The following is a 25,517-nucleotide window of genomic DNA, read 5'->3' as shown; positions in this document are numbered from 1 at the left end:
ACATCCCTGCCTTGGATAAATTCAAGGCCATTTCCCAAACTGTTACCCAAAGTACCCAAAGAAAGCATTCAATTAATTGTTTCTTGCCGTAATCATGCCTTAATCACATAATTCTCCATCATACCTTTATGGCATGTCTTATATACAGAATATGATTGCTTACAAATTTTTATTACACTTTTTCAATCATCCCATAAGTATCAATGTTCCAGTAAATTCTTTATTTTCAGTCAGGCGCCCTTGTCATTGAATAATTACTTAGCTAATACCATAAGTAATATTAGATAACGATAATATATAGTAGGTAATAGATAATACGGTTATTTACATAAGCTTCATCTTCCAACATGTGTACTAACATTCTCTGATCATTCATGTGTCTGGACAAAAAGATATGCAGATGTTTTGTATTTGGAGAGATTTGGGGACAATTGGGGACATCTGGGTGCAGATTTGGGAAAACTCATGTGGAATTTGAATGCCTCTAGATATCTTTACTAAATCTTGTTCACACATGAGATCAAGTTGTGCACAAACATAAAGTAATTCTGGGTTTGTCCTTGACTTGAGAAATTGAGATATTGAGTGTTAAAACTAAAAGTATGAGGCATTTTTTAATTGGTTTGTATTTTTTATATATTTTTTGTGTACACTCTATGTAGATGCTCATACATTTGTTCTGTCTGAAATTTAGGAATGGTACTAGCCTCTTCTTTAATTTAAGTCTTCAACCATGTGTGTACAATAAATCGTTTTTGAGATATTGACACTTTTATAGGACAAAATAGGCTGAAATTGCCTTATTGGAAAGGGTTAATAATGCAGCAAATCATTAAATAATGCTATCAGTTTGCTTATAGAGGACTGCCGCAGATATTTATTTTGAAAGTCTTGTTTGTCGCATTTTGCTGTAGTGCATTAATAATTACTAACTATGGTGGATGCATTTGAAGCATCCATTTATGTATATGCTTATAGTACGCATGTATACATTTTTATACAATCAGTGGTTTCTTCATTTCTGCATGTTGGATGTATTCTCCATGTGCAAATATGAGAAACCACAGTGGGTGCTTTAGGTATATAAAGAACCCCGTAGTATTATGATGCATTACATGTGGTTTTCTGGTTGTGTGCAAGGTGGGGTGGAGGATTGCCTTATTTTCCTCCAGCATCCCTTCAGCACATCAGTGCATTCTGTGGAAAGTCATGAATATTTTTGTTGACTACTCAGTCAGTTTTTAAAATCTTTTTATCTTTCTCTTTTGGTTTTAGTTCCACTGCCGCACACATCGGTCTATGTCTAGAGCGCCAATCTTGGTTATTGGCGGCTTCGTGAGCCGTTCTTTGGTGAACTCCCTTCACCTAATCAGTCTAATTCGGCCATATAGAAAATAATAGAGTATGAAAGAAAAATAGAAAATGTATTTACGGTAAAAACAAAACTGAAGATGGAAGCTAAGGGAATCAATGGGCTCATAAAGTAATTAAGGGAAGAGATTTTGACCCCAGGGGTATTCAGACCGCTGGGAATTGTGCTCAGCATCCGCGGTACAACACGCTCCGGAGCCAAGGCAGATGTTGTTGTTCCTCCTGTGTTTTGTCAGAGGCACGGTGGCTACAGAGAGCCCACACTATGACCGCAGATCAATGGCATTACTCTGTTTATACTGTGGAAAGGATATAAGTTCAGACAATCTGTGGACTTTGACTGACAGGGCGGTTATTTTCAAAGGGACGTCAGCATTTAGAGCAAACTTAGAGTAAGACCTTTACTTTGCCTGACTTCTGTATCTAAAACAGTTTTACCAGCGTAGCTGGATTTGCACAAAGCTTTTTGAAAAACTCCACATGAAAGGGCCGGTTCTCTCATTGGATTTGTTGAAAACTGCAGGTCGATACATGGATTTAGCTAACTGAGGGAAATCCAGGAGCATGCCAGGGACAAACTCAAAGTGCTTAGAGACTTGAACTGAGTGCCTGAGAGGATTAGCTTTCAGACACCTACATTTCTGCAGCACTCTGCTACATTTACAGATGCGCACTAAAGTGATACAATTTACAGGATTTATGCATAAACCACAGATCTCTGTGTACAGATAGCAGGGAAGTTTAATGCATAATAAGCTGCTTTATGAATGAAAAAAGAAGAAATCACTTTTATAATATTGCTTATATGAATGAAAAGTACCTGTTATTGAAATTAACTATAAATGTGTAGTAATTTCCATAGCGCATGGATTGAAAGCCCTACTTGCACTGATTGTATATTCAACAAACAAACAGTATGTATTTGCTACTACAACTACTACTACTACTACTAGTTCACTTCTCCTGGGACTTGAATTCTCCACTATGCATATAGTGTGTACAATCCTCATCCACAACTATCCATTGGTGTGAATATTATTTAAAAATATTGACAGTTTTCTGACAACGCTTACAGCAATGTTCAAAATGGCAGGCTAAATGCATGGTTAGCCTCATTTTGGTGTGTTAGTATGAATGTTAATGATCTACTTTCTAGTGCAAAAATAAGTATATTCATTGTGTAGCATATGCTTTGCTCTTTCCTCCAGACATTGCTGGCAGTGTTTTGCCTCTTAGCCCTTTGTGTCTCCTCTGTATGATGAAATTGCTGGCGTCTCCACAGGATCAACAACTGAGTTGTAAAGCTGATTTAGTGAGCGGTTTTCCAATGACAAATCCGCCTTGTTTGTTCTCACAAATGTCAGAAGTTACATAACCTGGATGTTTGGCTCTGGAGAGGTATACATTTAATGATGTTTTCAATTTGTTCAGTTTAACTTGCTCTTCTATGAAGACATTTGCAGTTCTTAGAAAAGCAATGCATTTCTTTTCTTCCAACTTTGTTGGTAGTATTAGGCTCCCGTCATGATATCACATTATGCCTTGCAAGTACATCAAGTATTAGGGAAGGGAGAGTATCTTAAATGCAAATTAAAATGAACTTGTTTAACCTCAACCTCTTTGTTCACTTCTGTAGGTAACGCATGTCAAAATGCCATCCTGCCCACATTGGTGCGTCCACCACTGCCCACTGTCCAGCCATCCTTGGACATGAAGCAGTTCCTCCCATTTCCACTGGACACTACCACCACTGTCAACCTCTTCCCCAACTTCAGTGCTGTAAGTTTACGCTCAGAGGTCAAAACAGAGTCATATGATGGACACCACTGCTTGTTCTAAAGGCATACTCCGACTTTCACCAGATTAATCTTGGACAAAAAACAAATGCTAAAATTTACGATGTGTTTCAATCAGGTCAAGGTATGTGTGAATGGCAAAGTTGTTATTTTTGGCTTCATGCCAGGTGGATTGCCAAATTCCCAGGCCCTTTCAATTGAGATGAATTCCTTTTCAGTTGGAATACCGATTTCAACTCATTTGTCAATATACTTTTTAGGGCGTACTCTGTCTGCCTGAAATCATCATGTCATAAAGGTTTAAATTTACTTGTGGCTTTTGAAACTGTGACTTAGAAATGAATTTCCCTTTATAAAGGAAATGAATGAGATGTCACTAAAGGTTTGCCTCAAAGGACCATTTGTGTGCTTAGTACAATTGAAGTAACCCATTAAGCAATGATTCCTATGAATAATACACCATAGTAATTTGTTTGCCAGTTATGCATTGTCAGTGATAACGTTATTGGAGTGTTATTTAAAAGAGTTCATTAATATGAATGGTAAATAAAATGTGTTATGGGGATTTATGGAGATTTGAGGGAGGTAGTATCAAGAGATTTGACTACCTCAGTTTTTTTCCTGTATTAAAATGATAGCCCTGATTGTATACCTTTGTTTTGTGCATGTAACAGAAGTATTGTTTTGATTGCTGAATGAGCAGAGGTAGATTATGGTCTCTGGCAGAGCAGGTGTTGAAATAGAGCAGAACAATAGTTTTGATTTAGGCAAGGTTTCACTGTAAATTCACCTTTATTCACTTACTGTCCCTGATTACAGCAATCTCAGGCCTGGAGTCGGGGATATAGCCTTTTTGTTTTATTTCCAACCTGTATCTATCAACCTCAACCTACATTACAAGGCTGAAAATGTAATATCATTATTATTATTATTATTATTATTATTATTATTATTATTATATCAGTGTTTAGCAGTACCATGTGGGTCTGTAAACAAACAAAGTCAGCAATCTGCTGCCAGGATGAATAATTGATGTTAACAGGGACGGGATTTGACATAAATTGCCTTTTAGAATGGCAATAAGAGCAGTAGTAATGAGGAAATAATTTGGAAAGGGTATTCAAATCCATGTAATGTTGGGATCTTATTTGTGACTGCATTCATAACTGTCTGTGCACCTTATGCTTGTCCTTAAGTGGTCTGACCAGAAAACACACAGGCAGACATATATGGAAAGCAAATAAGTATATACGTAAATGGCATAGCTTGGAAGCCATAGCTTCATTACTCAGTCCTACTTTTAATACATGTGATTTATTTCCAGTACTACTGCCTCGGAATTTCAAAAAAATCTTCATGACTGCTTTTGTTTGTTTGGCCTTGTCCCTGCATATCACACTGATAGAATAATATGTCACCCTTTGTTTTTTTAACCAGTATTCTTGGACCTCTGGTTCCATATTTTCATATGGCACAGGTTACTGCTTGTATTTGCTACTATCCTTCAATGTTAGGAGTCGGGTATCATCAGAAAACCATTATGTATGTACTGTAAGACAACACATGCTTTCAATTTGGTTTTTTAAAGAACAATATTTGGGGAAAACAATTAGCGTGAGGTATGTGGGCTGTATCCTGTATGACAAATCACCCACCAGCCACCGATTTTCTTTTCACTTGGCAGAGGCATTCGGGGCACTCTTGGTCATTATAATCATGTCTCCACTACGGAATGCTTATTTTCTTTAGATGATTAGCCTCATCAAGCTTGTGTGAGTGCTAAACACTGAGCAGCAGTGTAAAGATTGCTTTTGAATTCTCTGGGATACCATGTTCCTCTGCACAACTGATTAGACACTGTATTTTGCTTAACCTCTTTCATGTACATGGAAATATCTGCCTAATTGTCCAGCTGTAGAGAGAAACATACATTTTCTGCTGTATTTTCTCTCTGTCTGTCTCTCTCTCTCATTCTCTTCTTTCTCTCTGTGACTCTGAGATCTCAGTGTTGTTGCCAGTAACGTTACCCCCATTGGCAGTAAATCATAACTGTTTGAGAACCAGAAATCGGGGTATGGCAATGCCACTGTACCCTCAAGCAAGGTACATGCCCAGAATTAATTCAGTGAATGCTTAAATGGCTCAGTTATCTATCGCTATTCCATAATGTCATTCTTGTGCATATCACTCAATTCCCCAGGGGTCCATCTCCACTAGACATCAATGTCAGCTTTAAGAGGTTTGTGCTGGGAATATGAGATTGACTGGAATGAGGTTACACAGAACAGTGGTGTCCGTCATTGATCCTGGAGACCTGGAGTCCTGTGGGTGTCATGACACTTTTGCACAAAGCTCATTAGATCCTGATGCACTGTCAAAAATAAGCTCACTTCACATTTAACTGAGGAGAAAGTTCTCTGGAGAACATACACGTGATGGAAAACAGAGGTACTCTACTTTCACTCTGGCTTCATCTCGTGTCAGTGGAGGCTTTTAAAGTTACAGAAGGAGGGCTGTGAAAGACACTTTTGGGAATGATTCTTGAGCACCATTTGGAGAATGCTAGGCACATCCAACAAATGTATTTCAATAGTTCAAAGGAACTGTTCCTCAATTAATATCCAGCAGTCAAACCAGTATGTTGCGAAGGCACCTCTGGAGTAAGTTTTATGTTATGGACACCATGAACAAAATATTATTTGTTACGTTACGAAGTATGAACCAGAGCACAGTAAGCATTTGTTTCCCAATGGACACTAAAGCTTGATAATAAACATAAACTGGCATAATTATCATAACACAGTTGGTCACATTTTGGATATACTGGGCAGTGTGGCATAGTGTACAGGGAGAGCAGTTGGGATTGTACTCTCTCACATGGTGACAGAAAGGATCCAGTAAATATGCCGATATATGAATGTGGTACAATAGACACATATAAAAGGACCTGTAAATAAATAACTGAATGTACACAGTAAGCATGGTCATGCTGCTGCATGGAGGTCCAAGCATGAGTCTCTTTTCAAATTGGTTTCATAGTATGAATCATAGTGAAACTCTAATCTTTGCTTAACAGATTTCTCTTTGAGCATTAAGAAATACCCTGGGCAGCATGCAGCCTGTCCAGCAGATGATATGGGGGGAATTGCAACAATTTCTACTCACCCTGCAATATACCCTGTGTTGTTGACATTATCACATTTTTGGCAGAATGCACTGTTCTATAATCCATCTCTCCATATGGCTGCGTAGCTGTAAATGCGAGCATGGGCTTTATTATTGCTGTAAACAAGTTTATTCACAAGTGGCAGCATCAAAATTGTTTTAATGTAGCATCTTTATAACAGGGCCCAATCAATTGTTTATCAAGAGGAACTACAGTGTAAGTTAAAAAGTTTAATTTGAGATAAAATACAGTGGACTCCAGAATTATGGTCACCCTTAATAAAAATGGAGAAAAATGGCTGCATATATTAAACAACGTGGATAATGATCTATATTTTATGCTCAAACATACAGGAAATCTATATACATTTATTTCATTACATTTAAGGTCATGTGTCAAAGTTTATTATTTAGTTATCTTATTTTTTCTGCATGAAATATGGTAATGTCAGTGTCCTTTTCACAAAGTGTCCAGCAGACAAAATCCAGAATAGTTTCTCATTCTAAAAATCTTGATAGAATGTCCATTGTTTACATTTTTTCATTTGTCTCACCAACAATTATCATTGTTGGCATGTCGTTTTGACATTGTATACTTCTACAAAATTAGTTGTACATTATATTGTCTACGTTTTGTATAGGCGTTTTGTATCTTCAACATGATGAACCCAAGTACAACCGTTTGTGACCAGTATATGTAACGCAGAGAAAATGTGTTATCCCCAATCCATGTATGAGAAAATGTAGTATAATTTCAGCTCATCAAAGAACCATCTACAGGCATCTTATTGAAGTGACAAGTAAAAAGCATTTTAGGTAGTGACATTGCGTTCCCAACGGTGTATAAGTTGTTAGGCTTGCATAAAACAACACAGCATTTTTTCAGCTGTGTAATGAAACTAGCATTTTCAATAGTCAGTCACGCTTCTGGAGCCCACTATATGTGTCCTGAAATACCTGTGCTGTTAAATTGTATTTGAACAAGCAGTTTTATTTATAATTAAGGTTACCTTTTTAATTTACTGATTGTGTGCCTTAATGCATCCTTCCATGTGCACTGTAACATTCCGTGTTTAAGAAGAAGCCACATATGTGCTATCCGATTCCAGGCAATTCTGTATGAACTCTAAATATTTTTTGACTACACATGTTTTCGTTTGCCTTCATCTTCTAATGCCATAATAAAGAAATCATTGTCTGACTTATGTTGAAGCCTGCTTTGCATCGCCGCTTGGTTGGTCTATAATAACAGTCTTTTTTGTGCTTGTTTGATTCTAGTATTTGTGTTGCCATGGTTTTTTGGAACGCTTGCCTGTCAGGGAGAGCATTTAAACTTCCCCAGATGGGGTTGATAATTTAGCAAGAAGTATGTTTGAGGAGGAAACATGTCCTGAGGGTGCAGACTTGCTAATGTGACTCTAAGCTACACTAGTCAACATTTATTTAATCAGTTTACATTCACAAAATCATGTCACTATACGGAGCTGGATTTACTGGTCACGAACATTCTTTTTAAATACTTTCATATTGTCTGTGCACTGCAAGGTCTCTCTTCATGGGCTATACTTCTCCTGGGGGCACCTAAAAGGTTGAGATGGAGATACTGATAAAATACAGGGCGCTGCTTTCTGATGAAAATAATAAACAACATTTTTCACATACTCATTATGTCTTCGACTGTATAAGAAAGCACGCTGCCTGCATGTATGAGCCTCACTCTTATTGATTTGACTACAATACATCAGCTGGAGAATCAGTCTATTTATTCCTGGGAGTGCAGTGACTGGCCCTTTCGCCCCATAGCTCCAGGGTTCTGGGTTTTAGGATATCTTACTGTGTGAAATGTGTGTTCTTATCAGTTGATGCGGAAGAGAATATGTTGGGATGCAGCATGTTTTGGCATGCCAATGCAATTACCTAAACTGTGTTTTATTCTATATAATTTTACTGTGAATATACAGTACATGCTTGAGAGATCTAATGTGTGACTCTGACAGATTTACTAAATGCCTGTTTGGAGTGTAGAGAATGGTCACACGTGAGGATATGTATTAATCATTTGCAGTGGTGTTTGGCTATATTTATGGCTACATGAGGGAAACCAGGGAAACTTTTATTCCAGGCTGACAATAATGAAATTGCTCAGCAAAATATACCTGCTTGCTTACAATTTTGCTTATAGCCTACAAATTCCTATGAAGTAATTTTTGTATTTACTTAATTTACTTAATTTAAATGGACTGCATAGGTATTAGGTAACAATACTTTTTTAAAGCATGGTTTTGTAAAAAAAATCTGAGGTACAGCTATAGTGGCTGTTAATATACTATAATATATATATATATATTTCTAAATGTGGATGAATCGCTATAGTTGATACAGAGAGAGCTAGGGACTTGAACTTTTGAAAGGTGTATTTTAGTATTTTTGGCCACGGGTTGTGTTAGATAATATGACCTAAAATGAGTATCTATTGTTTACATTTTGTTATAAGCAGCCCCCTAATGAACTTCACTTGTCTTGTCCTTGTCTTGCCCACTCACTCACCACAAAGAGTGCAACCAGAAACATTCAAGTTGATTTGGACAAAGATGAGAAACAGATTGAAGTTAGCCTTTTCCTGGCAATGGCTGAAAGTGCTGTTTGTCCCATCAGGGGCCCAGATGTGTCCCCGGTAAACAATACAAACTCCACTTCCCCTTTGGAACAATCAGTAGGGTGAGCCCTTGATTACCCCTGGTGTTGTTCTATTTCTTTTGATATATAATTCAGCATAAAGTAGGATCCTTCAGGCATTGGGAGAGATTTAACCTTCTAAATATCTGCATGCAGTGCTTCAGTCATGAAATATCTCTTAACAGTGCTTTCATTGTTTGCTGTTGGTGATGAGGCAGTGAACTGGGCATATGCCCTGAAGGTTGATGTAGGTTCAAGCCCGGTGCTTAGCTTAAATTGTGTCACTATACATACGTATATCAGGCCGCATCAATGGATACTACAATATGTGAAAATACAAACGTTGCGTAAGTTGCTCTAGAGAGTGTCAGCTAAATGCTGATGATGTTTTGCAATGTAATGTTGGGCAAAGATCCATTGGTGGATAGAATTTGTGAAGTGGAAGAACAACCAAGGCATCAATCTTTATTTGAAAGCTCTCCATGTTGGCAAGTTGAATCTTGGTGCTGGGTCCCCAGGTAATGTTTTAATGGCGTTAATACACCATACCTGCTCTGAGTCAATGTAGGAATGTGCGGATAATGCCACAAAGTGAACAGAGGACTCCACTGAGACACGTTTGCACTTGTTTGTTGCTCACAGAGCTCTGATGTTTATTTAGCTTGTTAATGAAATCCATTGTGCTGCAGGAAGATAAAACTGGCCTCTGCTAGAAACAATGCATGGTGCCATTCAACAAGAGACCACAGCAATAACCCCACATCCATGATTATCAGATGGAAATATTTATATGTCTGTGAATGTAGTTAAATCTAATACATATTTATGCACTCATTTGGATATGGTGGTACAGTGCACAAGCTTTCAGGTGTATACTAATTGATATTTTCATGCCTTCCTGCCAGCGATTGCCTTGGCTAGAGACATTATGTATTCGGGTTGGTAGGAAACACCAATGACAAAGAAACAGCACATGAATTCTTGAATAAATATATAAAAATAATAAAAATACATTAAGCTCTACTTGTTGTGGATTCATTTAGAAGTTAGGTATTGCTGGACGATTCTTTTGCTCTTGTTAAATTCTGCACTTTTATGGGCATTTCTTATGATAAGGGAAATACATGAATTATTGCTGTATTTGATTTACCTTGTTATGGGAGAGGAAAGACTGTGCAAAGCATACCTCCTCCAGACAGTAACCTGGCTCATTCCTACACAGTAACAAAGCACAGCTAGTGAAAAGGTACTGCCAGGTCAAATGATGCTGGTCTGGGGTTTTTGTGTGTATCTTTATAAGAGATGAAATACAGTATGATAAATATGTACCTATACTTAACCCAGCTGGTGCTAAAAGTACAAAGCCAATGCCTATCATACATAACAAGCCAATACAAGACATAACTATGCATCAAATATCCTGAATATTTCCTACAGTAAGTGTCTCTTATGTGCTATGGCTAGGCAGACACCTAGTATATTGATATAATTGTACAGTATTGTTAAGGACCCTGCTCTGTTTATCTGTGCTGCTCTTTGGTGTCTTTTCTCCTCTTAAATGGCTTCCATAGGGACAGCACCTGGTTGCTGAAGTTGGAGGACAGGCTGTGTGTCAGGGTGTTGGCAGTGTGGTTGGGTGGTCTGGTTTGTTTGACTTTAATGTTTTTTTGGTTTATGTAGGGGTTTCGTTTTGAGGTATTGTTTCATGACCCGGATGGACCCTGTTTATGGGGGGAGGTGTTACGGCCCCTGCTCTGTCTACCTGTGCTGCTCGTTGGTGTCTCTCACAGGTGCCTGGCGGGCGGAGCAGAGTAATGGGGTGCCCCTCTGGTGCTCCCAGATTTTAAGAAGGGCCTGTCTCCAGTTTGAGGGAGCACTCTCTTCCCACAGATTTAGTTGGTTTTGTTTTGGAGGTGCACCATACAACATACTGTTCACACGTCCACTCAACTACACTACTGATGATACTGACACTCCACATATGTCTCGCCTTTGTGTTAATTTGGCTGAATGAATTAAATCTCTTTAATTTGTTATTTTCCTGTGTGGTCTCCCCTTTGTCATGGACTTACAAGTCTGGATGGATGTGTACTATACCTGTAGGTACGTTTTGGTAGCTTTGCTGTTTGATTTGTTTTTGGGTTTGTGTAGTTTCTCGGGAGATTGGATAATGTTTTTCCGGTTTTGGCCCAGGCTGGAGATACTTTACTCTGCTCACTGACATTGAGTCCTAAGTGTTGATTGATGGTGTACAGCAGCAAGATATTTGGTAGGGTGGTTGTTGGGCGCGTCCAGGGTGGCTCATCACTTTGTTATTTTTCCTTTCTCTTTTTTGCTGGTGAATATGGGGGACTGAGGGTTGTACTCGTTGCCCGAAAAGTCAGTGAAGACTAGGTTGAGCTTGGATCAGCTAAATGATTTACAGGAACTGGCTAGGTAGTTTGTCTGGGAAGCTTCATTCCTGTTGTCTCCTGTTGTGCACCACGAGATCAACACTTGTTTAGTTTGGTGTGCTCAATAGCGAGTCGAGTTACAGCCAGGAGTGATTTCTTTAAGGCCAACCATGGCTCATTTGTTCATTAATTTGACAGCTTTTCATTAAATGCTTGTGGTTCTGACCTGGATTTTGTATCTGGTATTAGACTTTGTTGCGTGTACTACTTTTTTGCGCTTTTGTCTGTAGTGCCTGCTTTGTACATCCTGTCTTGGACTTTAATTGCTTGTCACACTGTTGCCAGTAACTTGGTGCATGAGTCATCTGGTTACCTTGCCATGGCACATGCTTCATAGTACTTGGCTTTGTGCTACCGGAGTCATCTGTCATTTTGGCAGTTTTGTACTGGTTGATGTTTTGACTGTTGTGAGGATAGTCTCAGTTCTTGCTCATGCCTTGCTTTTTGTACCTTTGGTGTTGGAATCAATTTGGCCTGTGAGGTTCCAGCATTTATCTATGTGTGGGGTGTGAATTTTGGTGGATGTCTTGGACACCAACCCCTGGGTTTTCTTGGTCTGCTTCTCTGGCCCACAACCCTTATGATTTTCCCCTGCTCTGCTATTTTTTTCTCCTCTTAAATTTCTTCCATAGGGACAGCACCTGGTTGCTGAAGTTGGAGGACAGGCTGTGTGTCAGGCGGTTCTGAGGAGGTGTTGGCAGTGTGGTTGGGTGGTCTGGTTTGTTTAACTTTAATGTTTTTTTGGTTTATGTGTGGTTTTTGTTTTGAGGTATTGTTTCATGACCCGGATTGACCCTGTTTATGGGGGGAGGTGTTACAGACCCTGCTCTGTCTACCTGTGCTGCTCGTTGGTGTCTCTCACAGGTGCCTGGTGGGCGGAGCAAAGGGTCATTGAAGTAATTGAGTGCACCTGTGGCCAGTGCTCCCAGAGTTCAAGAAGGGCCTGTCTCCAGTTTGAGTTGGTTGAGTTGGTTTTGTTTTTTTGTTTTGGGGTTGCACAATACAACATTGCTTCACCATACTTTTCACACGTCCACTCAACTACACTACTGATGATACTGACTTTCACACACCACATGCCTTTGTGTTAATTTGGCTGAATGAATTAAATATCTTTTTAATGTTTTTTTCCTGTGCGGTCTCCCTACTTTTGTCATGGCCTTATGAGTCCGTAACAAGCATAAAAAGTGAAAGGTTCCTTGATCTTCTGAAGGGCTGGTATGGGCTGGTATGTGCTGTACAGTGCATATTTATTTATACTGGCCATTTTTGATATTATTAATACAGGTGTTCATTATGTGCAATCATTAAGGATAGTTCTTGGATAAAGTTGACTAAACAGATAAGCACACTATTCTCCTTGTCTTATTGAGAGACAACATTTTTGTTTTGGTCTGGTTGATCTTTCTTGTGAGTTGTCTTTATTATATACTTTGGTAAAATTATCGTTGTTTGGTAAAAAAAAAGTTGTTCCAACTCTTATCACGGACAAACTTTATAATGCTAAGTTTGTGTGGAACTGTGATTAGAGCTTAAGACTCATGACAGTCCTTTCAGCCTTGAACAACACACTTCATCTTAATTGCTCTAATTACAATCCATGTGTAAATTGAAAGGGATAACGATTAGCACTATAAACAATGTAAAATAATTATGTATTTGTCCTGCAAAGAGAACTGACACTTGGATGTGCAGCACACAAAGTGATTTTGCACAATGGCCAGTAGGTTGCATTAACTGGCATAGAAAGCAGACAAAAATCCATCATTCTTTGAGTGAAAAGGGCCGAGCTCCTGATGGGGAGGAACAGAGTTCACTTAAGTTCACATTTCCCATGGTGCTTAGCAGAATGCAGAGCGGAGCTCCGATTCAACAGACAGGAAACAGCAGTGTACTTGGGCTGGGAGGGCACAGCGCCTTCACACTGGAACATGAAAGGCATTGCTAATTAACCCCAGAGAACACAGGCAAACAGGATATGTATATTGCTTTTAGGCTGTTGGCCTTCACAAAAGCTCTAAACAACTCAGTGGTAAACAAACTTGGCACTGAATAAACACCTGTATAATATTTTAGTGTTGCTTTCTGAAATTTGCAAGAATTGTACCATTTTATTTATACATGTGGATAGAGTTAGAATTGCATTTAACTTCGAAAAAAAGTCAATAAATATTAGAAAATTACCCCCAGGGGAATGTGTTTCTAGACATGCAAACTGGCTGATTCCTTGGCCTCAACACGGCTAATGTATCAAGGAGTGCATAACCAAACCATTTTTCCAGATTTACTTTCCCTCACAGAACCATCCAAATTGGCCTTAAAGAAAAAAAAGAACACCATATTCAGTTTAATCCATATGTTGTTACTTGGGTTTATTGTGGTTGTGATTGTAATTTAATACAAATAATTAGGTTTAAGTTATAAAAAATGTTACTCTTTGAAGGGAACATCCACTTGTTTGGATTTCCAAAAAACACTAACAGAAGATACAGAGTGGGAAATTAAGACTACTTCTTTTGTTGCTGGGTCCAAATTTCTTACTTTTTTGTTGTTCCCTTTTTGTTTGCTGCTGATCATATATAGTAATGACAGAGATTCATGTACTCTGCATTTTTGTGAGAGCCTCAGTCTGAAGTTGTATGGCATAAAATCCGTCCCACAAGAAGAGAAGCAGCTGAACTGTCACGCAAGCAGTTTGCACCTGCAACGCTTCAAAACAAAAGTGGCGCAGCATAATGAAAAGCATGTTTGCCATCCTGGCTCCCCGTGGGGCATTATGCTGGGTTGATGGGGTAGTTTACAGAGTGACTGGATTCCTTGAACACATCATCCTTTTATGTGACGGCTTCATGCCAGATTCGCCTCCCAGCTACATTCTCAGACCACAGTGCCTCCCATCTCTATAACCCTTTCACTCCCAGAACCTCAGCCTGCTTTGCCCCTGTCACAGCTAATATGACACAATATTTTAATGAAGCAGTGCAGGTTAAGCATCTTACTTAAGGATTCTTGGGTGACATTGCACTCATGCTGCATTACTATCTCTATGCACCTGTAGCATGTTTACCTCCTCTACACTTTTATTATGGAAAGAATGTGCTGTGTAAACAGATGCTGCAATATGACAAAAGATATTAATGTGAATTTGGCTTTATTTACAGTAAAAATGCACTGTATTGGTTAAAGATCAAAAACAACAAAAGATTGTGTTCTTAAAAAATGGAAACAGTTCAGTGCAACAATAAAGGAACAACTCCCACACACGCATGAATTACCATTGCATTATTTCAGCGTGTTACTGACACCATTACTGATTCATGTACTGTGAATATACATAGAGTATGCTCTTATACTGATTCATGATCATTTTATTAGCATTCCTTTACATAAGTGTTTCATTTTTCTTTTATAGTTTTTATTCAGTTGCACACACCTTTGTACACACATTTACTTTACATGCGTATGCTTCCCCGATGTTTTCCCACCAAAATAAAATAAAGAAAAACATGATAAAAATAATGAAGAAGGTCCATGTATCTGTATAAAGCTCACAATGGTTGATGGGCATGGTACGCTTGTTTTAGTCTTTCTCGTATTCATTCACTCTTTGACAGTTTTTCCCCCGAGTAGATGGATGATCCCAAAACCTTTGCAATACCACTTTGATGTCTCAAGGTGTGGCTCTAAGTAACCTGAGGAATCTTTCTCTTTCTTTCTCTCTCTCCTCTCTTTCTCTCTCTCTCTCTCTCTCTCACTCTCTTTGCTGTCAGAATGTATTGAGAGAGGGCCAACTGGCAGTTTAGTGCCCTCTGTAATTGACAATAATAACCCCGAAGCCATGACCAATTTCAGGCTTATCTGTCCCTGATTTTATCCTGCTCATAGGTGTAGTTTTGACAGGCAGGTCATGAAATTCAGTTTCAGGGTGTTTGTGGTGAAAACCATCAGGTTGTCATGCACTTACTGCTACACATTGTTCATTGCATCATGCAAAGTCTTGTTTCATGTTTGTTGGCTGGTTTTTGAAGAGCATTGAAATTCCATGTTTTACAGAATTTCTTCCTGTCCCCTGGCTACAGAGGTGCTGTGGAATTTTATTTTAACTGTCTTTCTACACAGTGGTGAGCTCATTTTGATATCTGTTCAGCAGACATGATAAGTTGTTTTAACAGATGTATTGTTGTATAGCAGTTCCTGAGCACTCATTTAAGGTCTCCTGTGCATATAAGAAGGTTTGGCACATGTGCATGGTGGACAACAGGGTCCTAGCACTCTCTGAAAGAAGATAGATTGGACAGGGAATGCTGGAAGAACCTTGCTTTGGTGCTCAGGACAGGAGATTAATCATGGCGTGTTGTGTTAAAATCTGGGGAGTCCTTGGTCACCCCCATGGAAGAGAGTAGGTTTTGTTTCTCTCCCTCTTGCATTCCCCTTGAGCCATGGGTACTGATTGTAGTTGCACTGAGACATGAATAGACATGAAGTTCAACACCTTGATACATTCTACATCTCTAAGTCTCAGAAGTCCCATTATCCTTTGGTCTGAAATTATTAGAGGACAGGACGCATGCGGTGTATACATTATTATAACGCTCCCAATATGAACACAAAATAGTGACCTGAGTGGCAAAAGAATATCTCCAAGGAACTATGCAAAGCTTGAGGATTGAGCAATTAATCAAATACTGTGTCTCTGATGACAGGAGAACAGCTGCACACTTTCAAAGATGTCACTACAGAGGCGTTTGGCTTGGCGGTGGGGGTGGGCTGTGGTGGGGGAAGGGTGGTTGGAATGTCCATAATGGTTGGGAATTTCAGGACATGTATCTTGGGTGGTCAGGTGGTTTTAGGGGCACAGATGTAAGTGTTCTTCAGAACACGGAGCCAGGACTGGGGCTGAGGAAGGGGCAGAGATTGAAGTATTGCATTTTATTCCTTCCCCTAATTGGATGTGAAGAGAATGTGCAACATCTGGGAGACTCCGGGGATGCGGAGTCATCCTGGTTAAATTCATCATCCTGATGAATGCTGATAGTGTGAGAGGGTCATGCTAAAGCTTCTCAAGTGTTCTCCTCCCTCTGTGGATAGTGAATGCAGGGAGGGGGAGAGAAAAAAATGGCTTCACATACTTGATTCAGAAAAGGGCCAACGGAGGTGCAGAAAGCAAGCGAGAGAGAAGGGGTCACAACAATAGAATCATACTGAGATTTTCACCATGAGAGAGTCAGAGTGAAACAGCACCGGCAAAGTCGCTGTGATAGACTTACAGTGGGATTGTCACAGTAAGAGATTTGACTCCCTGTGAATCACAACAAAAGTCACAATGAACAAAATAAAATAAAAAGTCTTAGGAGCCTATTTTGATCGAAATGCACTGCACATTTGAGTATGTTAACACATAACACTGAAATGGGAAATATTTAGTTCATTTAATTGTGTCTATTTGAAATGCTAGTTGTGTTCATTTACAGAGTCCAATGCCTGCTATTTAGGCAGTGCACCTGTGTGGAGTTAAAAGTGTAAGGTGACCAATGGCTACATACTCCATATATTGAACCCAGAACACACCAACAACTTGCTTCTAATCATTCATTTGGCAGGGCTTGGTTAGTGATTGAACAAACCTTTGTAATGTTAAAAATGCAATTGTTTGGATGGGATGGTTGGTGCGGAAACATACAGCGCTCAGAAGGACCGCGCATTCTGTGTGGCGTGCTGTGTTCTACGCTACAGAGCCATATGCCTCGGGAGTGACATAGACCTCACAGAGGACATGTTATATGGCTTTCGTATGGAGAGAGGCAGAGTTGCTTGTGGAGATTGCAATGGAGATTACAGAGGCACAGAGTGCATGAGACAGCAGGGCTGTGTAGTTGTTCCCTATCACGTGCATGAATGGAAATGAGTTAATGGTGAAGTTATTTTTGTTTATTTTATAGCGGTAATAAATAAAAATTGACACATGATGGAGAGACCGACCAGAGGGGCCAGTCAGGGAATATTCACCCTGCAGAATTGTTGATGGGACCCCTTATTATAGTTTTATAGGAAAATTCATATTCACATAACATTCAGTCTCCCCTTTCTTTTGACATCAGAAGTTTGTAGAAATGCTAACATAACCTCTGATGAAATTAGCAGTTGGCTGTGGCCAAGATAGGGAAAGATAGTGGGCAATCTGATTGGCAATATGAAGCCATATTGCTGATTGGCAATAATGAAACCAAGCCAGTTATTTTTTTCCTATAGAACTGGCTTTTACAACTGTGCCGCAGTTGTGCTAATGCCTCTCGTCACAAAGTCATCGAAATTGACTTTGAGAGGGTCTGCTAAATGCCTGTAATGAAATGGATTGTCAGAGCCTTGGGTTACTGCTAGCGTTTGCAATTGCACCTTGACTGCAGTCAAACTGAGTGTCACTGTGGGAGAGTTCTAGTCAAAGAATTACAATAGGAGAGTGATAGCGATGGAAAAAATGGATTCAAAATAGGCAAGTCACAGATGGAAAGTCAGTCAGACATTTACACAAGTAGACTCATACTGTGCTGTACTTTCATGCTGTCAGTTCATATTGTTCTGCATTCAGCACGAATCATGCAAGTTAATATTAAGGGCATCTCTCTTTATGCAAACGCAAGAGCTGTGCACAGCTCAATGAAGGTACCTGCTGTGCCATGCAGAACACACGCATGCCTTTGCATATTAACATGCAGAGCTCTTCACACCCCGTCACCTCTTTCTCTCTCCATTTACACTGATGAGAACTGATTGCATTCTGAATGAGCACAAATTCCCTTCATAATGTACCTTTGCATAGGAACCGGCAGTGCTACACAATGATGAAAAGGATAGACAAGCTATTGTTGTTCAATTTGTAGCTGCTTAATACATATTTAAATATCCCTGCTTTTTATTTGCTATGTAGATTTTGTCTCTAGTTTTTATTCTTTATTTTTTGTTTGTGTTTATTAAAAGCCTGAAAAGGTGTTATTTCTGTCAAATCTTTCATTCTCACATATTCCTGGATTGAAGTCTGAGCATCACCCATCTGGTGAGGTCATGTTTGGAAAAATATGAGACCTGTATTCACCATATACTATAGCAAGTACAGTGTGGCTTTAGATTACATTTAAAGCAGTTAGGTCTGTCTAATGTCACAGCACACTGTAGACACTGAAGGACACTCCAGTCCCTGAAGACAACTGAAAACATCTGTTCAGTAGTCCCTGGGAAAAGCCAACCATGCCTGTCTGTCCTCATGTCTGTCCTCAACACCAGAGTCAGCTTTCTCTCTGGGGATAATTGGATTTCATTAAAATACATGCACTATAGGTAGCACAAAACTGCAGAAACATCATAGCAGCTTGCAAGACTTTCAAGTACTACCTCAATGGGGATCTAAATTAAACCAAGGACAATGTCATTGCCATTTGGAACAAAAACTATTCAAATGTCTGTTTATTGACATTTCTCCTGATCTGTATTATTTGTATAAAATTCCCCCTGTTTTAGTGGAAAAAGTAGACACATTGTAATCCTCACATACTGGTTAAAATGACTGTGATGGCTCGAATGATGCCGTACATTGATTGGCATAAATTTACAACACAGATTACAGGCTGTGATGTGACCAGCTTTCCTCTGCCAAGAGAGTAATGAGTCTTCTCCTAACACTATAGCAGATAAATCACACACTCTGACACTGAGGAAAAGCAAGTCAATGAAAACCGCATCAATTTCACATGCGCTGTATTCATTCCTCTGGTCTGCATTACACTATGCTTTTATTACACTTCAGTTTTGCTGTTCTCTGCTGTTATGAAAACTCAAACAGATGTTTTGTAAAGGGGGATGGGGAGAAAGGGTTTTGCCAACCAGACCCTAAAACATCTGTTATGCCAGTGACAAAAATGATTAATATCATATGTATCCATGTTAAATTTAATCGGTATGGAGCCTTTTCCTAGCTGTTATAAAACTATGGAGACTGTTTTTTTCTTGTTTTCATGCCACAAGTTTTTGTTTTATAAGATGGTGATTAGGAACTCCACCCTGTCCTAGATTTTTGAGAACAATCAGTGCTAATTCACTACGACTAAATGTCATAGAGAGAGCACATACACATTCCCTGTGTCACATTTAACTTTACTGGTATTAAATCACTTGAGAGAAGTTTGCTCTGTTCAGGATGTCTCTTGTGAATGGTAAATGGTAAGTGGTTGGCATTTATATAGCACCTTTATCCAAAGTGCTGTACAATTGATGCTTCTCAGTCACCCATTCATGCACACAGTCACACGCCAAAGGTGATTGGCTGCCATGCAAGGCACCAACCAGCTCGTCAGGAGCATTTGGGGGTTAGGTGTCTTGCTCAGGGACACTTCAACACACCCAGAGCGGGATCGAACTGGCAACCCTCCGACTGTTCTTACCGCCTGAGCCAATGTTACCCTCATCTGCAGTGCCATAGGTTCTTTCCACTTGTGATTCTACAGGGCTCACAATGCAAAGTTGACAACGCAGGGTATGGACAGGTGTGTAACTCTATGGTCTCTGTCATTCTTTCCACTAGAACATGATTGGAATTTCCCGAACAGAGCAGGGCTCACCCATTGGGACCTGGAAGACTGGACTGTCTGGCAGACGGCTATGCGTGAGTGTAAGTGAAGAAGAGCGTCTTTGCACATTAAAATGCTGTTTGGTGTGTGTGTGTATGTGTGTGTGTGTGTGTGTGCGCGCGCGTGTATAGCAGTTTATCGTTATCGCCCAAGAGGTTCAATGTGTTGGAATTGCAAATCTGTGTGCTTCTCTGATCAATAGCACTGACAAAAATTCCAAACTGACTCTCCCAGGCAGACTGTGTAATTGGAAAAAACATGGGACTGAAGATTATTTGGGACAGGCCATTTATCCCACTTTAGTTAATGGTGAGTGAGCTGGACGGGTGTTAATGGGAAATTCAGACCTCAAGGTGGAGGAGTCTGTTTGCATTTCCCAACTTTCTGTCTCTCACACCATCACATCATACCAAGGGGTGGACACTCCATCCATGGATAGCTGAAAAGGTACCTTTCTCATGCTAATGTTTTCCAGATCCTGCAAAGAGCAGGACTTTGGCTGCTAACCTGTGATAGCAGGCCAGGAAAACAAATTTTATTTTGATTCCAGTGATGGTTGGTGTATTTTTCAGATTTCTGAAAAACTAAAGCATTCAGGGCACTCAATTTTGTGAACTGAAAATGTGCTCTCTCGAAAATCTGCAAAAACTGATTATGCAGACTGTTTGAACATGGTACAAATGAGAGAATAAACACCTCAAATGAAAAGTCTCTCATTCAGTTTCTCATTAGGTGTGTGATAACCCAAAATAATCTCCACTTTGTGGTTCATACCTTTAATTGTAGCTACTTCTGGAGCTTAAGTCATACACGTAATTCCAGTGTGATGCATTAAAAGAGAAGGTGATCAGCATGGAATAACCATGTCGCTCAACCATTGGGGCTATGGTGAGGTTTATACAAATACATGGATCTTCTATTATTTTTATCTTTTGGTATATTTTTCCTTTTTTTATTTTGTGGGGAAACATGGTAGTGAGGAAGTATGTAAAGTAAATGTGAACAGTGTCATTCTATGTAAGCAAGCATATACAATTTACTCAAACCATAAGAGAAAATGAATTTGGTATGTAAAGGAATGCGAATAGCATTACTGCACCATTTTCAGCAGTTGTATTTCAGAAATTCTCCTGAATCAGTAATGGTGTGAGTAATACTGTGAGATAATGTAATGGTAATTAATGCATGTGTGGGAGTTGTTCCTTTATAGTTGATATGGTACTGTTGCATGGTATTATTTCCAATTGTTAGGAACACTATCTTCGATTATTTTGTTGTTTTTGTTGTACTCAGAGCATCACACCAGAGAGAGTGCGTGTGTGTGTGTGTGTGTGTGTGTGTATAACCGGTATTTTGGTTGTCTCAGCACAGAATCATTAACAGCTGTGTATTATAGAAATTGCATTATAATTAGACAAGGCTCTCCTGTGATACCACACTTGACAAATATCCTCAGGAAAATGTACTGACTCTTAAAGTATGCTTAACATTCATTTCATTTTACTTTGGCTATAGAATCTACAACAACTTAATGTTTTCTAAATTGTGTAGAACAATTGCAGACGATATAGGCCTAGTAGAACCAAAAGGATGTGATTTGTGTTTGAGGATTTGCTCATTTGATTTAGAGAAAGCGTTCTGCTCTTTAGTTTTATGTTCCTCTCTCTTTATGAGGGTAATTTCAGGCTATTTGCATAATAATTAGCCTGTGTCAGAGGAACATGCAGCCTGTACCACAGCCCCTCCCTGCTCTGCATGACTTCGCCCCTCACACAGCGAAGCGTTTCCATGGCGGTTTGACTTTTTGGCTTGTTACAGAGTGACATATCTTCCCTCCGCCTCACCCTCTCAGCAGTATAGAGGATTGTGCTGCTGTACACTATACTAGATGCACAGAGCAATGTATACCACCACACAAACATCACCTCTCAAACACACAGTTTACACCAGTGTACAGTACCAATACAAACTGCAGTATGTACATGAACATGCAAACATTATAGACATACACACTGAAGTTTTATGCTGAAATACAACTGTACACCATAGAAATACGAGGCCCGTGCCACTCTGGCCACAAAGCACAAGGAAATGCAATGTCCACCTGCAAATAAACACCAGGGATAAACTGAATCATGTCAGATATAACCAGAGCCAGATTATATTATGTAGTCTACACAACACACAAACACAGACATCCTCAGCAACAGAAGTTTTCATCTAGAACACAAATGCAAGTGCTTCCAGCTATTGTACATACACCAATAAATACAAAAAACTATTATAGATCAATATGCAATGGCAAGGGGTTTTTTAGGCAATAGGGCTTGTCGTATTGCTGGTGCACAAAGAAAAATATGACCGTATAAAAATATGACTCGTCTGAAAAGGGCCGGTGTGGGTTTATCAACAGCAGGTTTTGTTTTAGCCCAGCACCTGATTCTACTTAAACTCTTGATTGAAGACCCTGATTAGTTAATTATTTGAATCATGAATACATTTTTTATTTAGCTTTTTCGTGCAATGATATAAAATTGCTTTCATGTTAAATGTGGGCATTTCACACAACCTATCAGGCCCCTGTACAATACCTAAAAATAATTCAGCATGTCCATGGTATTAAGTTATCAAACTCAATTCAACATGTGAGTGTCACATGCAGACATCGCTGTTAATCATTGTCTGTGCATAATTAGTGCCAATTACTTTATCAATTTAGAGTGAGGTGGTGTAAATTAGATAATTGTTGATAAGGGGCTTGGCAAATAGGCTGTTGCCACCTCTAGCTGGTGGAGGACTGAAGTGAAATTCCAGAAAACAAGTGGAGACAAATTGGTGGCCCTAACTGTGGCCCAGTCACAATCCGTGCACTTGAGCACTTGCGTACTTGAGCACTTGCGCACTTGCGCACTTCAAATTCGGGTATGACTGCGCACTTCATGAGCCATCGATGCAGCCTTCTTGTGAGTCCCCATCAAAATAGACTTGGCTGAAGGGTGTTGGTCGTAATTCTCATCATCAGGTTTGACACTTTGGGCAATCAGAGCTGTATTCTGTGTGCAAGAACTACTGCACAAGTAAGCACAATTCTGCCGTATGGCAAAATAAAATCTTCTTCTTTTAAGTGAAACCTGTCAAATCACACATTTTCCCAACTCTTACACATCAAAATATACCAACAATATACTTATGTATGATGCTCAATAAGTCTTCTTAAGATTTGTTTCTGTAAGTTCAAATTTTATTGTAGCAAAAGCATCTATGCTACTGTAGCTAGTTATTCAGCAAAGCAAGCAGCAAGCCAATGGTAGACAACTTGAGTTTTAATAATTAAATGCTTTGTTTAACCCTCAATAAAACCACTTATCCTCAATCAATACATACCATTTGTTCTGGTTTCTGCCTTAATTTGGAGTGATAACATATCCTTTGGGGTCATAGTACTGTATATGACTTCAGTCAAAAGCAACCCATTCTGCCAATGAAACTTCATAAGAATCCAGATATCAACAAGAACAAGATATCAAGTGATACATACCCACAGATTTATTTGGCATGTAAAATTATGTTCCAAATTAAAATAATTGTTGTTTAGTACTTCAGATGGTATATTTTAAATGTTTAAGTTATAAAGATTGACTGTAACGGTATAAATGTGGTATTTCAGCACATGGTAGAGTAGAGCTTAAATTGTACAAATTTGGGCTGTAGCATGAAGCAGGGGATGTCTGTGACTCTGTGGCTGTTAAGGGGTTTAACAGCAGCAAATAAAAATGTTATGAAAATGTAATGTATTTTACATGTTTAAAGACATTTTAAGACAAAAATAAATGATTTTATTTTTTTATTGGGGCTTCTTTTTCGAGTTTGAAATTGGGGGCATATCAGTTGGTCATTAGTGTGTGCAAAATATGTTGGTCTCCTGAGGGTTACACGGGGACGGAAGATAAACTTACGTTTCATTAAACGGCGGTCGGACAACGACTGTGTCCTCATGAGACTGTGGAGCGCCTCTGCTCCATGATTCCAATTAGTAAACACTGAATAATGTAGTATATGTGCACAGCTACTAGCAAGCATTACAATGCCTGGCAGGCAGATGTAAATATGTGTACAGTAGCACTGTAAGTTAGCTAACAAGGGAGATATACAGTATTACAAAGCAAGATTACGGAATTCACAGAGTAAAATCCGAACAGCAGTTTTTACATTAGTCCATGTTCCAGTTTTGGAGGGGTTCTGGGTTTAATTCCAGCTACACTTGTATTCGGAATAAAATAATTTTTAAAATAAGTACCTCCTTTCATGTCATTCTAAATGTAGCTGTAATTTCTATCCTCATTCTTTTACACCTTCATCTATCACATTAGTAGTTGCCATAACTCTTGTTCAATTAATTAGCTGTGAGATCATCCTACGAAGAGAAAAAAAAGCATGTGTATATAATCACAGCGACCGAATGATGTCATGCAAGTCTGTCCCACTTTTGTACCAATGCGTCCTTACACACTTGTGCACTTCAATGCGTCCTTACACACTTGTGCACTTCACAGTGCACTTGTGCCCCTTGGGCCTAACTCAGAAAAAATCTCAAGTGCCGACTTGAATTAATTCCTTGAATTAAGTGATATTGGGATTGGGCGTATAAGTGTAATGAAATTCCGAACAAAGATTATTATTTGAACATTAGATGTAAAAGTGGGTAATATTGTTTCATTATTTTTTATTGACTTCATCAATCTCATTTACTGTAGTGGAATTTTCCGGAACGGTAAACAGTCTTGTGGTGTGATGATGGAGCAGCAGGGGCAGGTTAAAGCTGTCTCATATTTATACTTGGCACAGGATCAGTTAATGCCAGGAGTCTGGCATTATGTCTGGCGGGATTGTGCCTTCCATAAAACCGCTCACATTTTGTGGGACTAATAATTAGCCTGGCTAAACATTGGCTTTATGAATGCAGCAAATTATGGATTTTGTTTGTAAGATGTACAATATAGGAAGTGTCTATAACATCAGTGGTTGTCCGGTCCTGTGGCCCTCCTGTGTACGCTGGTTTTTTTTCCAGCCACAAGAGCAATCCCAGAAATTTAACAAACCTAATTTTTCTAATGACTCTTTTCATGTTTAGAGGGGTTATTCACCTTCTAAAGCTGCATTATGTTAAACATAGTGTAAGATTATCTACTGAAGTCTACCTGGCTTGCCATCCAGGTAGTTTGGGTCAACTTATAAGGACAATATTGGTTATACAGTAAGCATAAGCGAAAACTTGTCGCAACCGATCAGCATAGCACTCAGTTTTAGAGTAGGCAATCAGGAAATATTACAAAGAAGGTGAATTGATTAACAATACCACAGTCTAGGTTACTGGACCCCCTATTGATGGGCTGCCTGGTTGATTTAGGGAAGCCAGACACTGGCTTCCTGAAATAAAA

The 25,517-nt window shown here is 39.2% G+C and overlaps 1 protein-coding gene across 3 annotated transcripts in view; it reads left to right on the top strand.

Annotated features, from left to right (window-relative positions):
- Positions 1-25,517, top strand: part of znf385d (zinc finger protein 385D) — a 108,942-nt gene that overhangs the window by 58,607 nt on the left and 24,818 nt on the right. For all 3 annotated transcript variants that reach the window (XM_061251900.1, XM_061251915.1, XM_061251907.1), the window contains 2 exons: positions 3,008-3,150; positions 20,034-20,120. In XM_061251900.1, the coding sequence (XP_061107884.1) occupies positions 3,008-3,150; positions 20,034-20,120 (230 nt within the window). The remainder of the gene's footprint in view (positions 1-3,007; positions 3,151-20,033; positions 20,121-25,517) is intronic.

Source organism: Conger conger, chromosome 1, assembly GCF_963514075.1.
Source record: "Conger conger chromosome 1, fConCon1.1, whole genome shotgun sequence".
Classification (NCBI taxonomy): Eukaryota; Metazoa; Chordata; class Actinopteri; order Anguilliformes; family Congridae; genus Conger; species Conger conger.
This window is presented reverse-complemented; position numbering and strand designations above follow the sequence as displayed.